Raw genomic sequence first — 18,520 nt, 5'->3', positions numbered from 1 at the left:
AACTGGCCATTGCACTACAAGGAGCTGTATATATAGTGAGTGTATACAATTAAACACTCATTAACTTGTTTTGCTGCTACACCACAAATTCCATCAACTCTGTGGATATCTAAATCTCTCCAACTGTGCCTTTCACAAAGAATTTACTGAAACACACTGTGACCTTTTGAAAACATATGTGTGATTTAAGCTGTGCAACTGTGATATTAGCTATATGAATAAACCCTGGACAGATGATAATAGACTAAGAATGTCATGTTCACAGTGTAAATGTTTGCAAAATATAAATATATTTACTTTAATATTTCATTAACTAAATCAGTTACATAAAAAAAAACATCAAGGGACACTCTGCAATGACAAAATGCTGTATATCCACTGATTTCAAGTTTTCTGTATTACTCTGTCCATTGTTATAGTGAAGCATTATAATGCATGTAATCTAACAAAGCCTCAAGAAGCTGTGTGTGTGTGTGGTCTCAATCTTCCCGAGAACTGCTTGCCACAGCAAAAATAAGTCTGACTTAAAAATATTTTTCTGTTTTTCAGTGCAAACAATAATATGCTGAAATGCTTACAGTATGAAATAATATTATAATTTCATCAGGGGAGAGAATGCCTAATGAAGAGAGAAAGTGGAAAGGGCGGGGGGATGTGGGCAAACAGAGAGTGCTAAAGAGACAAAGATAAAGGATGGAAGGAAAAGACACTGGGAAGACAAAGAGAGAATGGAACAAAAAAGCAATGTCAATTCAGACAGCATGGATTCTGTGTTATATAAGTATATTATGTGTCTACAAAACATCTCTCAGCATTATGCAGAAACAAATATATTTAAAGCACAGTTTGCTTGAATCAAGTTAGAAGAACATTCGGAGCCAGAGAACAGGACAGCAATGGACGCTAGAGTTTTCAGAACCATGGACAGCAAAACCAACCAGCATTAACACAATGTCAGTATTAGCCAAGGAAACTAAAACTGAGAAGCGACCAGGGCCATTGGTATGCAAAGTATATAGTGATTGTAAATAAACACACTACACAGTACAGTCAGACAAAAAAATGTACCTGGTACCTGTAAGAGTTCTTCAGAGTGTTTCCCTGTCAGAGAGGGTTTAAATAACTCACCTGATTGAAAGCTACCAAACTATCAAAAAATCTCTTTTTGGATAAGGCTCTTACCTTTTCATTATTAGGAAGTGTGTGTGTTCGGTTAAATGTGTCCCCATCATTTATACTGATCAGTTCAGCATCTGCAGGTGGAAATTGTGCAGGAAAAACCACTACATCACTCTTCAGCGTGTCTGAGCTAAAACACACATCATACTGCTGAGTAGATTTGGAGTAAGACCAGCTTCCATCAGGATGTGTGGTGATCACTGGGGCACTGTATCTGCTGAAACTACCATCTGTCCTGCAGCATTTTACAGCTATTAAACTTATCAGACTCAGTAAAAATATCACTGAAACTGACACAATGGCGATCAGCAAATACATGTTTAAATCCAAGAAACTATCCTCCTTTATCGGTGCATGTTTAAATTGATTCTTTATGTCACCTGTGCTCTCAACAACAACAACATCAATAGACACAGTGGCTGACAGAGAGGGCTCTCCGTTATCAGAAACCAAAATGACCAGCGGGTGAGTTTTCAGGTCATTGTCACTCATTCTCCTCTTAGTCCTGATCTCTCCACTGCTGGTTCCAATCCAAAAGAGATTGTTTCCTCTGGGTTCAGAGATGTGATAAGAAAGCAGTGCATTATATCCAGAATCTGAGTCTACAGCTCTGATCTTGGCCACAAAGTAGCCCGCTTCAGCAGAATAGGGAATGTTCTCAGAGTGAACAGATCCATGATCAGAATATGGAGCAAGAATCCTGGGACTGTTGTCATTCTCATCCAGGATAAAAACATTCACAGTCACGTTACTGCTCAGTGGAGGAACACCAGAGTCTGTGGCCTGAACTTTAAACTGAAATGTTTTTGTTTCCTCATAGTTAAAAGTCTGTAATGTGTGTATCTCTCCATTATCAGCATTTATTGTGACTGCAGAAAACACATTGGATAAACTTTGGGAGTCTATTAATTCATAAGTTATTTTAGAATTCTCATTCAAATCTGGATCAGTAGCTGAGAGAGTGTGAATAATCTGACCTTTTGGGCCATTTTCTTTTACATACACATTGACTATGTGATCTGAAAATTGTGGCGCATTGTCATTTACATCTGACACCTGAATCGTAAAAACTCGAGTACTAGAAAGAGATGGGGTTCCGTCGTCTATCGCTATAATAGTAACATTATACTGAGCGTCACGTTCTCTGTCTAAAGGCCCGTCCACCACAATAGAATAATAGCTCTTGTAAGAAGATTGCAGCTTGAACGGAATTTCGCCGAGTAATTTTCCATGCGCATTACCATTCTTCCCGGAATCTTTATCAGATATTGTTATCAAAGCAACAGCGGTACCTTTTTTAGCATTTTCCGTGACAACATTTATCTGCGATGTCAACGAGATTTCAGGAGCATTATCGTTTACATCAACAACATCAATTAATACTTTACAGTGTGCGGATCGAGGAGTCAGTCCCTTGTCCTTAGCCTGTGCGTGGATTTCATACGCATTTTGTGACTCAAAGTCGACCGTGCCCTGTACAGTAATCTCCCCCGAAACGGAGTCAATGCTGAAAATGCCACTGTTTTTCTCGTCGCTATCCTGGTTAATCAAAGAATAGACTATTTGACCATTTACTCCCTCGTCTGTGTCCGTCGCGTTCAGATTAATCACAATTGTTCCAATAGGAGCATTTTCCATAACACGCATCTTGTAAAGAGATTTGTTAAACACCGGGGCGTTGTCGTTAACATCTTGCACATTTACTACTATCTGCAATGTACCCGTTTTCGGAGGTTTTCCTCCATCGACAGCGGTCAGTATGAGATTTATTACATGCTGTTTCTCTCGGTCTAAAGCTTTCTGTAATACTAATTCCGCAGATACACTCTGCTCTCCACTAGTCTGTACATCCAGAGAAAAATGCTCACTTTGACTCAGCTTGTAGCTCTTTACCGAGTTACTACCCACATCAGGGTCTGAAGCTCTCGGCAGCTGAAATCTGTCCCCAATAAGAGCAAGCTCTGATATATTAAAATGCTTTGACTTAACACGAAACAAAGGCGCATTGTCATTTACGTCCAATATGTTCACTTCGATGCGAAACAAATTCAGGGGATTATTAACAACAGCTTCCAAATGCACGGAACACTGTGGGGAGGCAGGGCAAAGCGCCTCTCTGTCCAGTCTCTCGTTGACGAACAATGCCCCTGTTTTCAAATTAACCTCAAAATACTTCTTCCCAGACGGAGAAACGATGTGAAACATGCGTGATTCCAATTCTTGAATGTTTAGGCCTAGATCCTTTGCTAAATTTCCAACAAATGTTCCCGTATTCACCTCCTCTGATACCGAATAAGCAATTTGAGCAACAATAAGGTTCGCGGTTGTTGTTAAAATCACAACAATAAGAATGAAGTAGAGTTCCGTCCGGTTATCCATTGTGCATAATAGTGTGCGATCCAGCGACCAAAAAGTGATTAAAATGTTACATAAACAAATTCCTTTAGCATTGCCCATGTGAAAGAGCTTCTCGTACGATCCATTTTCATCAGGAATGAGGATCAAAGCGCATGAGCAGTGCATCACAGATGAGGAGGTGCCAAATATGATAGTGCAACAATTCTATAGCGACATCAAGAGGTGCTTGTTGTCAATTATTTTTATATTATAAAAGAACATAAAAAATATCACAACCTAGTACACCTTTCCCTCGTTTAACTGAATAAACTCTGCCAAATAAGGATAATCATCTGAATGAATATTACGAGTGACTTATTACAGTGAAAAAAAGAAACCTTTGATCAAATAAAAAATAATATTTATTTGTTTGTTTTTTCTCAACGAAAAATAAAAAAATGATAGCCTATATAAAAACTATACATATAGTATTATATATATGTATATATAAAATAATATATGTATAGTTTTTATGTATAATATATAACCTGCAAGATTTTGATGTATTTCTTGAGCAACAAAGAAGATTTTAAAATCAAACAAGGAAAATATAATCTTATAATCACAACCGTCATGAAAAACAAGCAAACAAACAAATTTAATGATTATTGTAGTTGTTTGTTTAATAATTGTTGTTATTTTTGTTGTGTTTTTTCTGCTGTTTTGCTAAGCAACATTAAATATACACAAGATAAATTGATACAAAAATAAAACAATATGTTTAGCTTATGCACAAGGAGTCCATGAGCAGAGGTAAAAAAATAATAATAATAATTATAAAAAAAAGCCATGTAGCAGGAAACATGAGACAAACCACTCACAGCAGACTCTATTCAGCTATATTCAGCTCTCACAGTAAACTAGAACTTAGGAAAAATTATGAGAGCTGAGATCAAAATGATCTTACCTTATCTTTATTTGGAAGTGTTTGTGTTCGATTAAAGGTGTCTCCTTCATTTATACTGATCAGTTCAGCATCTGCAGGTGGAAATGGTGCAGGGAAAACCACTACATCACTTTTCAGTGTATCAGAACTAAAACACACATCATACTGCTGGGTAGATTTGGAGTAAGACCAGCTTCCATCAGGATGTGTCGTGATCACTGGGGCGCTGTATCTGCTGAAACTGCCATCTGTCCTGCAGCATTTTACAGCTATTAAACTGATCAGACTCAGTAAAAATATCACTGAAACTGACACAATGGCGATCAGCAAATACATGTTTAAATCCGAGAAACTGTCCTCCTTTATCGGTGCATGTTTAAATTGAGTCTTAATGTCACCTGTGCTCTCAACAACCACAACATCAATAGACACAGTAGCTGACAGTGAAGGCTCTCCATTATCAGAAACCAAAATGACCAGCGGGTGAGTTTTCAGGTCATTGTCACTCATTCTCCTCTTAGTCCTGATCTCTCCACTGCTGGTTCCGATCCGGAAGAGGTTGTTTCCTTTAGGTTCAGAGATGTGATAAGAAAGCAGTGCGTTATATCCAGAATCTGAGTCTACAGCCCTGATCTTGGCCACAAAGTAGCCTGCTTCAGCAGAATAGGGAATGTTCTCAGGGTGAACAGATCCATGATCAGAATACGGAGAGAGAATCCCAGGGCTGTTGTCATTCTCATCCAGGATAAAAACATTCACAGTCACGTTACTGCTCAGTGGAGGAACACCAGAGTCTGTGGCCTGAACTTTAAACTGAAATGTTTTCATTTCCTCATAGTTAAATGACTGCAAACTGTAAATGTCTCCACTGTCAGGGTTTATGTTTACCATGGATGATACGGGAACATTTCTAAAGCCTTCCAGCAATGAATATGATATTCTAGCATTGTCTGCAACATCATTGTCAAAAGCAGATACTGTGTAAATAACAGATCCAACCTGACTGTTCTCTTTTACATACACATTAATAGTGGGCTCAGTAAAGCGTGGCGCATTATCATTCACATCAGAGACGTGTACAGTAATGACATCGGTACTGGAGAGCGGTGGAGTCCCTTCATCAGTAGCTGTAATAGTGATGTTATACTTAGACGCACTTTCTCTGTCGAGAGGTCCATTTACAACTAATGTATAATAATTTTTATATGACTTTTGAATCTTAAATGGGGCAGATCCAAGAATTTTCAGTGTTACCTGACCGTTTTTACCAGCATCGTTATCGATAACAGTTATCATGCCCACCATTGTGTCAACCGGTGTGTCCTCCTTAATAATGTCAACTAAAGAGGTCACAGATATCTCCGGAACGTTATCGTTAATATCAACGATTTCTACTAAAATCTTGCACATTGCCGCTCTTGGATTATTACCTTTGTCCTTTGCCTGTACCCGAAGTTCAAGCGCATTTTTCTTTTCATAATCTACATCACCCGTCACTACAATTTCGCCTGTTTCCGGATTTATTGAGAATGCATTAAGATTTTTATCGCTGTCGTGGTTTACAAACGTATAAGTTATTTCTCCGTTAACGCCTTCATCCAAATCACTGGCATGCACAGTAATTACGGGGGTACCCGGTGAGGCATTCTCGTTAACTCGAGCTTTATACAGTGATTTACTGAAAACCGGAACATTATCATTAACATCCACCACATTTATAATAACAGGAATAGTTCCAGATCTGGGAGGTTTTCCTCCATCCACGGCGGTCAGTGTGAGTTGGATCGCAGGCTGTTTCTCTCTGTCTAAAGCTTTCTGTAGCACTAATTCTGCTGATACACTCTGCTCTCCGCTATGTACATCCAGAGAAAAGTGTTCATTTTGGCTCAGCTTGTAGCTCTTTACCGAATTACTTCCCACGTCTGCATCATACGCGCTCGGTAATGCAAATCTCTCCCCTGGAGAAGCTAACTCTGTAATATTTAACGTCCATTCTGTCTGTCGAAATACTGGTGAATTGTCGTTAATATCTAAAACGTTCACTTCAAACCTATAAATATTCAGAGGTGACTTAGCGACAGCTTCTAGCGCTATAGAACAGTGCGTGTTGTGTTCACAAAGCTCTTCTCTATTCAATATTTCTTTAACACTGAGAATACCGGTCTTCCGATTAAGATCAAAATACCTGCTATAAGCTTCGGTAACAATATGGAATCCTCGGCTCTCAAGGTCCTGTACGTTTAGATTTAATTCCTTAGCCAAATTTCCGACTGGTGTGCCTGGGGTTGCTTCTTCTGATATGTGATACACAATCTGTCCATTCACAGATCTCCAGAAATTAAGCAGTAGAGAATAACATATCCACGATTGAAATCTTTGACCCGCCGATGCAGCCATTTTACTGCGATACAATAGCTATGTCAAGAAAAATATACAAATCCATTCCCGTAGTTGTAGCTGTAAAATGTACGTTGTCCGCGTTTAAACAGCAGCTAAGCACAATGGCGTATTCTAAACAAAGCAGTCTGGCCATCAGAGAGATTGCCCTGCCTCGAGAAAGGCGGAGCCTAGTAAAGGCATGCAATAACGTAGAGTGGAAGCCTAGTGACATCATGTGGACAACTATAGCACTTAACATTATGCATGTGTTTTATTTATAATAATAAAAAAATACAAATAAAAATAAATATAAATTAGGGCGCATGGTGGCTTAATGGTTCGCCTCACACCTCCAGGATTGGGGTTTCGATTCCCGCCATGGCCCGGTGTGTGAGGAGTTTGCATGTTCTCCCCATGCTACGGGGTTTCCTCCGGGTACTCCGGTTTCCTCCCCTGTCCAAAGACATGCATGGTAGGCTGATTGGCATGTCCAAAGTGTCCATAGTGTATGAATGGGTGCGTAAATGTGTATGTGATTGTGCCCTGCGATGGATTGGCACCCTGTCCACGGTGTACACCTGCCTTGTGCCCTATGCTCCCCAGGATATGCTCCAGGTTCCCTGCGACCCAGTAGGATAAGTGGTATAGAAGATGGATGGATGGCTGGATGAATGGAAAATAAATTAGGACTGCAGTTTCCAAATGAGAGATTCCAAACTTTTCAACCCATTGTTCAGTCACTGGCTAAATTTGTATCTCTTAAATCTTGTATGCTTCAGAGAAAAGTCCATGGATAACATCCCTCTACTTTTTTTTCTATAGAAATCAAAAGTCTACAGAGTCCTACCTAATGATTGAGAACTGCAAGACATTTTCCTGATGCACTACTGTAAAATAGCCTAATCAACCCTCTGATATTCTCTTAACAGTAACAAAACTCGACATAACACCAAACTCCTTCAGCTTTAGTTCTAGGCATTACTATCTCATCATAGGTATCCGTATGGTACTAAACATGCAAACATTTTCACTGGATTTGTTGAGAATATTTTTTTTAACAATTCACAAAACATGTGCTTACTTTTCCTTGGGTATTTTATAAAAATTTTTATTATTTTTTTTGCATAACTATGTCACTGAAAAAGCTCAAACTGTTCATTTCTTTCTTTCTCCACATCAGGCCTAGACTGGCCATCGGGAGCACCCGGAGAATTCCCGGTGGCCTGATGACTGATTTGGCCCGCTGTCCTGCTGTTTAAAAAAATTATTTAAAATAATACACTTATGTATTTATTTATTGATTTATTGATTTATTTAATAGTTATTATTTTATATTATTGCGAGTCCGATGTGCTCAACTGATCCTTTCCGAATTCGGCATTCGATAATTAATCGATAATAAACCATGAATCTTTTAACGCTAACATTCTCCTCAGCTCCGCTGAACGATTTCAAACAGAGTCATCACTGCACAGAGCGAGGATAGAGAGGAAGCCGAGAGGATGGAGAGGAAGCAGAGAGGATTGAGAGGAAGCAGAGAGGATAGAGAGGAAGCAGAGAGGATGGAGAGGACGCAGAGAAGATGGAGAGGAAGCAGAGTGGATGGAGAGGAAGCAGAGCGGGAAAGGGCACGCAAAAGGAAAACCCTCTAAAAAGAAGCACGAAATGTAGAAAAATTACCGACCAGTTCAGGGCTTCAGCTGCAGATCAGTTTCATCTGTAAATACTGTAGCTTTGTGTTCTCTAACTTAGCTAAACAAGCATTAACCACAGATTCACTACTAGCAAACGTTATCACTATTACTATCGTCACTTAAAATATGCTAAAGGACAACATTATTTACTGTATAGCTATAATACTAAGTAATTTACCACACAAATATCCAACGTACACTACATTTAGGGAGCCTTCCATGTTGTTATTTTAAATGTTGAAATTACAAATACTGTGACATTGGTCACAGTTCAGGATCAACTTGAGATGACAGGTAGAGGTAAATTAAAATACATTAAATATGCTTTAACATATTTGTATGAAATATAGTATGGTTACATCTATGAGTATTTAAGTAAAAAAAAACAAAACAAAAAAAAACAAACAAACAAACAAAAAAACAACAACATTGCCCTAATGTGATGCTTTAATTTTAAGGAAAATAAATTTAGATTCTGTGCTCACAATATTACAGTGAACTTAAAAAGTTGTCATTTCCCAACAATGTGGAAACAGTTTTGTTCATAGCAGTAGACCTGGTAAAGAAGTGACAGATACATGAAAAATGGCAAAAAAAAAAGTGTCTTTTGTTTACTTCTCTTCTGCATTTAATGTACTTTCGTGAGTGAAAAGTAAAGCGTTACTGGCAGCTTTGCACTTCTGGTGTTTGTTAAATGCTTGGCATACCCACCTAAAATTATATAAATTAGTACTGCTTCACTATCTCTAGGTTCACTGTTAGACATTTCTGTAATTCTTACAGTTACAATATATCACCCATTGTAATACTGCAAATTCTCTTTACAATAAATAATAGTAATTCCAATTGCATCATGGGGATTTTCTATGACGTCAAACACAATATACAGCGATGTACTGTATTTACTGTATTTACTGTAACGGATTTTAGCGCCAATGCACCGTTTGTTTTTACTAATTTTTTGACAGGCTTTGCTTAAGGTAAATAATTAGATTTATAGTTTTATGCCACAGCATAAAATGCCACAGCACTGTGTAAAATGCCACAGCACTGTGTTTTATGCCACAGCAGCGACGCAGGTTGTGCTGGAGAGGGAGCTCAGCGGTACAGTTCTGGAGAACACCTGTGTTATACACCGATGAAAGTGCTTTGTGCGAAGATTTTTTTTATACCTGAGAGAATAAGCAAGCATGCAAGCAAGGTAAAACAAACACAAAAATCGTGTGTACTGACAGTTCCCGCAGTTGTCAGATTTGTGCATACAAACATTAGCGGTAAAAATAATCTTAGCTTGAACTTCGCTAACGTTGTATTTAACAAACGGTTTAACCGAATTAAAAGTTATATTTTTAAAGTAATATTTTTAATAAATGGCAAAGAGAGTAAAAGCTCAGTTTATATGATCTTTTTTTTTTTATTATCAGTATTTCTTGTGAAGAGACTGCTAGCAATATGTACAGCTGTACGGTTTGTAGACACTTTAATGCCAATTTTCAAACCTGTTGTGCCCATGGAAAAAGTCATAGAAACTTATTAGCTTTGTTTTCTATTTATTCCAGTTTGCTCCAGTTGCTGTTAATTTAATTTTTCCATTCGGTTACACCACTGTCTATGTTGGACTGCAATCCTGGTTTTGACACTAGCCTGCTTCTGATTCTGTCTTTGCTCATTCCCTGGCTGTGAAGATAAGGACTCTTTTAAATGGAAAGTTTCCACACATTTGTAATGTTTTAAATAAAGATTGTGATATTTTGTAAAAATTGTGTCTGTTTGGATTGAATGTCAATAGTACTCATGTAGTTATAAAAACAATCTAGTGTAATTATAAAAAATATAAAACCGAATTTATATTTAGTACAAATGAATGAATAATTAAATTAATAAATACGATTACAGTAGTGTACTGTTAACCTAGGGTTTTGGTTTTTTACAGTAAGGGCACTGTATTACATAATTACAGTAGCATTTAGTTACTGTAAAACTGAAATACGGTTATGATATTGTAAATCTCAGTTACAGTAACTTTCTGGCAAAAGTGTTGCCAGTAAGTTACTGTAAAAACCATTTGAAATGTCTAACAGTGTTGTTTGTTTATGTTTTTATGGAATGGCCACACAGTGTGTGAACTGAATTTAGGGGGGGGGGGGGGGGGGGAAGGGTTGTCAGTCATTTCAGAATTTGTTGTGGGTGTATGGTGTAGCCTGGATGAGTGTGAGATGGCCTGAAAATTTGTCCCAGTCCAGCCCTGCTCCACATTTTACCGAACCCTGGAGTATATATGGAGTATTTGACACCCTGCCTCAAGCATAAACTTTTTGGACATGTCAGTGATGTCAAACAATTTGTCTTTAAAAACTACCATCCATAAAACCTACGGACTCTCATTCCTTCCTCCAGCTACTGAGACTTAGAGCTGCAGTGCAAATGAAGCCAGAATTTATTTATTTTTTTATATATATATAACAGTGGGTTTACTAAGAAAGTCACAGATGACGTGGTCTGTGATAGTACTATTGAGAGAACAAGTTTATAGGCCTATAAATGTTAAACGGTTGCTCACTTTTAATCCCACTAATATAACAGTGGCTCAAATTATACTAAACATTGTACTTCAGCAAGATCCTGAGACTGCTTCTCCTTTCCTGTACTCCTACAGAAAAGAGAAGTGGAGGAGAGAAATAAATTCTCAGTCTAATTATAAATATACTTCTCCATGAAACAATTCCACATGTTCTAGATGTTCTACAATTCTAAAGCCAAATCAAAGGCCTTAAAGGATCAGTTCTTATCACTCACCAGTCCTCATCTATCACTGCAGAAGTTTATTGTCTTTCCTGCAAGAGATACAATCTGATGTATATTGGGGAAACCAAGAGAAGACCAGCTGCCTAAATTGTCGAGCACCTTTGCATTTTTATAAAGATTTCTCCTTTCCAGTGGCAAGGCACTTCAACAGCAGTGGGCATAACATTAATGACACCTCATTTTGGATTGCTAGTTGTTTCTATAGGAGCAATTAACTGAGGAAAAATACTCCTCCACATTTTTGACTTTGAAAACTCATTAAATGAATATCATGTTTTGAGACCAATCATTACACCATAATTCATTTTACACTAATGTATTTTTACATTTTACATTCATTTGAAACTAATTAACTGGATTCACCTCCTACAGCCTCAAAGGACATTGCTTGCACAGCTAATTAAAGACTTTTTTTTCCCCAAAAAAGTTGCTATTATTTTCACTTAATATCCCTATGAGCAATGCAACTTGTGTACACAATGTACAGAAGTGCATCCATCCAGTGAATTATAAGGCAAAGATAATTGTATGCATAGTGCTTGGCATATATACCCATATTCTGACTGCAGAGATGCAGTCCACAGCAGCATATAGACACTTAAGAAATCTGTCTTCTTCATTTACAGTAGCAACTACTGCTTTTACGTAAACAGAAAAGTACTGCAAATTCTCATATAAAGTATATTACTGTAAACTTCATAAAAAATTGCCATAAAGCAGTGCATATTACAGTAGTTAACTGTAAATAATATATATGGTATTATACTGGGCTTTTTTGCAGGAAGTAACTGAAAAATGACAGCAAAGTCTGACAGTGTAAATACATTTGCATTAAGTATATGTGGAGCATATTGGTGCAAAACAATTCCACTCTAATTCATTCTTACCTTTCCATTAGTAGGGAGAGTCTGTGTTCTGTTAAAAGTATCCCCATCATTTATGCTAATCAGCTCTGCATCTGCAGGTGGAAATTGCGCAGGAAAAACCACTACATCACTTTTCAGTGTGTCCGAGCTAAAACATACGTCATACTGCTGTGTAGATTTGGAGTAAGACCAGCTTCCATCAGGATGTGTGGTGATCACTGGGGCGCTGTATCTGCTGAAACTGCTGTCTGTCCTGCAGCATTTTACAGCTATTAAACTGATCAGACTCAGTAAAAATATCACTGAAACTGACACAATGGCGATCAGCAAATACATGTTTAAATCCGAGAAACTGTCCTCCTTTATCGGTGTATGTTTAAATTGAGTCTTTATGTCCCCTGTGCCCTCAACAACCACAACATCAATAGACACAGTGGCTGACAGAGAGGGCTCTCCGTTATCAGAAACCAAAATGACCAGCGGGTGAGTTTTCAGGTCATTGTCACTCATTCTCCTCTTAGTCCTGATCTCTCCACTGCTGGTTCCGATCCGGAAGAGGTTGTTTCCTTTGGGTTCAGAGATGTGATAAGAAAGCAGTGCATTATATCCAGAATCGGAGTCTACAGCTCTTATCTTGGCCACAAAGTAGCCCGCTTCAGCAGAATAGGGAATGTTCTCAGGGTGAACAGATCCATGATCAGAATACGGAGCGAGAATCACGGGACTGTTGTCATTCTCATCCAGGATAAAAACATTCACAGTCATGTTACTGCTCAGTGGAGGAACACCAGAGTCTGTGGCCTGAACTTTAAACTGAAATGTTTTAATTTCTTCATAATCAAATGACTGCAAACTGTGAATATCTCCACTGTCAGAGTTTATGTTTACCATGGATGACCAAGGAATGCTTTTAGAGCTTTCTAGTAATGAGTATGATATTCTGGCATTATCACCAACATCACTGTCAAAAGCAGATATGATATAAATAACAGCTCCAACCTGACTGTTCTCTTTCAAATATACATTGATTAAGGGCTCTGGAAAACGTGGTGCGTTGTCATTCACATCAGAGACTTGTACAGTAATGACAGTGGTGCTGGAGAGAGGTGGAGTCCCTTCATCAGTAGCTGTGATAGTGATATTATACTGGGATGTGGTCTCTCTGTCTAAAGGACCATCTACAACTAATATGTAATAATTCTTATACGAATTCTGTACCCTAAATGGAACAGATGTTGTGATTTTCAAGTTTACTTGACCGTTTTTGCCACTATCATTATCTATCACCGTTATCATGCCGACAGTTGTATCAAGCTGAGCATCCTCTTTTATCGTGCTTACTAAAGACGTAACAGATATTTCCGGTATATTGTCATTAACATCAACAACTTCGACTAATACTTTACAGTGTGCAGCTCTTGGTTTCTGTCCTTTGTCTTTAGCCTGGACCCGGATTTCAACAGCGCTTTTTCTTTCATAGTCAAGCTCACCTTTTATTATGATTTCTCCCGTTTCTGGATTTATAGAAAATGCATTGATATCTTGGTCGTTGTCCTGTTTATAAAACTCATAAACGATCTCGCCATTAAGACCATCATCCAAGTCACTTGCGTGTACTGTAACTACGACTGAACCCGCAGGTGCATTCTCATGTACGCGAGCTTTATACAGAGACTTACTAAAAACCGGAATGTTATCATTAGCATCTTCAACATTCACAATAATTTTTAACGACCCGGATCGAGGAGGTTTTCCTCCATCTATAGCAGTTAAAGTTAGCTGGATTACGGACTGTTTTTCTCGGTCTAATGACTTTTGTAGCACTAATTCAGCAGACACACTCTGTTCTCCGCTGCTCTGCACATCCAGGGAGAAGTGGTCATTTTGATTTAGCTTGTAGCTTTTTACAGAGTTACTGCCTATGTCTGCGTCAAACGCATTTGGTAAGGGGAATCTCTCTCCTGGAAACGCTGACTCAGCAATATTTAACTCCATCACTGGCGATCGAAATGTTGGTAGATTGTCGTTAATATCTAATACGTTCAATTCAAATCGGTAAATGTTCAACGGCGAATGGACGATGATTTCCAAGTCTAAAGAACATTTCGTTCTCTGTTCACATAGAGCTTCTCTGTCTATTCTATCCTTAACTTGAAGAACACCCGTCTTCATATTCAAATCGAAATACCTTTTATTGTTTGCCGAAACGAGCTGTATTCCACGTAGTTCAAAGTCCTGTATATTAATATTTAAATCCTTTGATACATTTCCGATTACAGTACCAGCCTTCGCCTCCTCTGACAAGGAATACACGATTTGCCCCTCCGCGACGCTCCAACAGTAGAGAAGCAGTGAAAACCACAACCATGTCAAAGATCTGTCTGCCACTGTTGAGGCCATTTTATATCAACACCGAGGACTGACCAAAATAAATCCATATAGCTGAAAGCAAGCATCCAACTGAACGATCCTTAAACTGCATCTGTGCACAATGCCGTATCCAGAACAAAGCGCTCTGCTAGATAGAACACATCCCTATTTACGTAAAAAGGAGGCGCTTCGGAAGGCCACGAAGTAGGTTATTCAGAGTGGAAAGATAGCGACATCGCGTGGAGAAGTACAAACCATACAATTATAAACCGTAATAAAACGGACTGAATCGGTAAGTTAAGTGGCTAAGTGCCTACATAGCTTAAGCAAGCAAGCAAGCAAGCAAGCAAGAAAGAAAGAAAGAAGAAAGAAGAAAGAATTTGTAATCTATAACAAAGACGTATGCCTGCACTTGTTGAACTGCGTCTACATCACAAACAGTAAGTGGTCCAGAATAGCTTTTAGAACTAACACTGGAAGAAAAGGCAAAAAAAAGAAAGAAAAAAAAGAAGAAGAAAACTCCGGCAAATTCTAGCATTATATATGCTGATAAAAAAATAAAAATAAATAAATAATAAAAAAATAAAAAACCAAGTGTGAACCTTCAGCACCATGGACAGAGACAGTCAATAACACAAATAATTTGAAAGCGTTTAAAATACGCAGCACCACTAACGTACTCTCAACAAATATATATTAATAAATTGCAAGCAAGCAATCTGTAGTGTTTATAATACTGAAGAAAGTTAATATATGTCCAATGAACCACTGACGAGATGATTTAGTTAAACAGATTTGTTATATTTTGTGGAGAGGCAAACACTAAACACAGGCTGATGCAAGAAATTAAAAATGAAATAGGCTACAATAAACTTCTGCCTATCTGTGTTTGGTCAATGTATTTAGCAAATGTAATAAATGTAAATAAATTACTTACCAGAAAGAAACCATGCATTAATATAATCTGATTGTAAACTCCACAAAAGAAACAAGCTATTTCCATGCAAACTAATCATCAACAGTAATAATGAGTTTACTGCGCTAACAGTAATGTTCTCATAATTCTTACCTTTTCTTTGCTAGGAAGACTCTTTGTTCTGCTAAAAGTGTCTCCTTCATTTATACTGATCAGTTCAGCATCTGCAGGTGGAAATGATGCAGGGAAAACCACTACATCACTTTTCAGTGTATCAGAACTAAAACACACATCATACTGTTGTGTAGATTTGGAGTAAGACCAGCTTCCATCAGGATGTGTGGTGATCACTGGGGCACTGTATCTGCTGAAACTGCTGTCTGTCCTGCAGCATTTTACAGCTATTAAACTGATCAGACTCAGTAAAAATATCACTGAAACTGACACAATGGCGATCAGCAAATACATGTTTATATCCGAGAAACTGTCCTCCTTTGTCCGTGTATGTTTAAACTGAGTTTTTATGTCACCTGTGCTCTCAACAACCACAACATCAATAGACACAGTGGCTGACAGAGAGGGTTCTCCGTTATCAGAAACCAAAATGACCAGAGGGTGAGTTTTCAGGTCATTGTCACTCATTCTCCTCTTAGTCCTGATCTCTCCACTGCTGGTTCCAATCCAGAAGAGGTTGTTTCCTTTAGGTTCAGAGATGTGATAAGAAAGCAGTGCGTTATATCCAGAATCTGAGTCTACAGCTCTGATCTTGGCCACAAAGTAGCCCGCTTCAGCGGAATAGGGAATGTTCTCAGAGTGAACAGATCCATGATCAGAATAAGGAGCGAGAATACCGGGACTGTTGTCATTCTCGTCCAGGATAAAAACATTCACAGTCACGTTATTGCTCAGTGGAGGAACACCAGAGTCTGTGGCCTGAACTGTAAACCGAAATGTTTTTAATTCTTCATAATTAAATGACTGCAAACTGTGAATATCTCCACTATCGGAGTTTATGTTTACCATGGCTGTAACATAACCGATTTTAGAGTTTTCTAGTAATGTATATGATATTCTGGCATTATCACCAACATCAGGATCAAAAGCAGATACTGTATAAATAACAGCCCCAACCTGACTGTTCTCTCTCAAGTACACATTAATTACGGTGTCTTGAAAACGTGGCGCGTTGTCATTTACATCAGAAATATGTACAGTAATGACAGTGGTGCTGGAGAGAGGTGGAGTTCCTTCATCAGTAGCTGTGAGGGTTATGTTATATTGAGACTCGCTCTCCCTATCAAGTGGGCCATCGACTACAATAGAATATTTATTTTTGTAAGTGTGCTGTATTTTAAATGGTACAGAATTGGGAATTTTTAGATTTACAGCACCATTTTTACCAGCATCGCTATCTTTTAATGTTATGAGGCCAACCATTGTACCAGCGATAGCATCCTCTTTAATCATGTTAACCAAAGAATTAACGGAGATCTCTGGAACATTATCGTTAATGTCAACGATTTCCACTAACACTTTACATAATGCTGCTCGTGGTTTATGTCCTTTATCTTTAGCCTGAACACGAATTTCAACTGCATTTTGTGTCTCAAAATCGACAACACCCTGCACTGTAATCAACCCAGTTTCTGGGTCAATCAAATATGCTTGAACATGCTTATCGTTATTTTGACTGGCAAAAGAATAAACGACCTCGCCGTTTTTGCCCTCATCTATATCTGTAGCATGAACCGAAATTACGGATGTACCACGTGGAGAGTTTTCAGTGACACGGGCTTTGTATAGAGCCTTACTAAAGACTGGAACATTATCATTTACATCCTCAACACATATGACTATCTGCAAAGTGCCGGATCTGGGAGGCTTTCCTCCATCTACAGCAGTCAGTGTGAGATGAATCACAGGCTGTTTCTCTCGGTCTAAAGCTTTCTGTAGAACTAATTCAGCAGACACACTTTGCTCTCCATTGCTCTGGACATCTAGAGAAAAGTGTTCATTCTGGTTTAGCTTGTAACTCTTTACTGCGTGACTGCCCACGTCTGCATCAAACGCACTTGGTAATAGAAACCTCTCCCCTGGTAATGATAATTCTGAAATATTCAGTCCTGTTTTAGACATCGGAAACGTTGGCGTATTATCGTTAATATCTAGGACGTTCACTTCAAAGCGATACATATTTAATGGCGAGTTAACGATCGCTTCTAATTCCAGTGAACATTTTGCGTCTCGGTTGCAGAGCTCCTCGCGGTCTATTCTTTCTTTAACGTGCAAAATCCCCGTTTTTAAGTTAACACCAAAATACCTCTTATTTGGTCCCGGAACGATTTCAAATCCTCGATGTCCAAGGTCTTGCACATTTAGATTTAAATCCTTTGCTAGATTTCCGATTTCTGCTTCTGGGCTCGCCTCCTCCAAAACAACGTAAGCAATCTGCCCGTCCACTATATTCCACCTCCAACACAATGAAACGCCAAACATCCACAGAATGACACAACTCCCCTTCAATGAGGCCATAATCCGAAGTGTCACAGATATCTTTGGAAAACATAAGCAACAACGGTCTGCAACGCGACGAAATATAAATTACTAAGGGTGAAACTACAATCCCAGGTTCGTCGCATCTCCGGAACAAAGCCCTCTGAGTGGAGGCGTGGCCTAGCCTGAAGGGAGGAGCAACCGAAAAAAAATATTATAACCGTCCAACTGCAGGTGGCTAGAGACACCACGTGGAGAACTGGTGCCATTTTCATCAACACATAATATATTAATGAGAAAATAATCAAACGATTATATTGCCAAAAAAACAAACAAAAAAACAAACAAACAAACAAACAAAAAAACAAAACAAATAATAATAAAACCTTCACATGGCAAAATTTTCTAATTTCTAATATAAAGAGTTCTGGCAGCCACATGTCACCACAAGAGGGGAAAAGGGGTATTCGGGCTATTTAGTCCCACAAAAGCCATAGTCATTCTTTGTTGAATAATTATATCCCTTATTTTTATA

At 38.4% G+C, this 18,520-nt stretch overlaps 2 protein-coding genes across 9 annotated transcripts in view; both read right to left on the bottom strand.

Moving 5' to 3' along the window:
- Positions 1-18,520, bottom strand: part of LOC128618667 (protocadherin alpha-C2) — a 72,057-nt gene that overhangs the window by 29,331 nt on the left and 24,206 nt on the right. Inside the window, exon 1 of one of the 8 annotated variants that reach the window (XM_053642400.1) lies at positions 12,228-15,556. The exons of 5 other annotated variants lie outside the window; for them this stretch is intronic. In XM_053642400.1, the coding sequence (XP_053498375.1) occupies positions 12,228-14,606 (2,379 nt within the window). In that variant the 5' untranslated portion in view covers positions 14,607-15,556. 2 more of the 8 variants (XM_053642403.1, XM_053642398.1) reach the window with 2 other exon arrangements.
- On the bottom strand, positions 15,608-18,026 carry LOC128618669 (protocadherin alpha-3-like). Its single transcript, XM_053642408.1, has one exon. It carries the CDS (start codon positions 18,022-18,024, stop codon positions 15,610-15,612), a length of 2,415 nt encoding a protein of 804 aa, XP_053498383.1. The 5' UTR covers positions 18,025-18,026; the 3' UTR covers positions 15,608-15,609.

The sequence above is a fragment of the Ictalurus furcatus genome, chromosome 14 (assembly GCF_023375685.1).
Source record: "Ictalurus furcatus strain D&B chromosome 14, Billie_1.0, whole genome shotgun sequence".
Lineage (NCBI taxonomy): Eukaryota > Metazoa > Chordata > Actinopteri > Siluriformes > Ictaluridae > Ictalurus > Ictalurus furcatus.
The sequence above is the reverse complement of the archived record's forward strand: the minus strand, read 5'-3'. Positions and strand labels throughout refer to the sequence as shown.

Excerpts from the sequence above, each read along its gene's own strand:
- LOC128618669 (XM_053642408.1), bottom strand. The coding sequence starts at position 18,024 with ATGGCCTCATTGAAGGGGAGTTGTGTCATTCTGTGGATGTTTGGCGTT.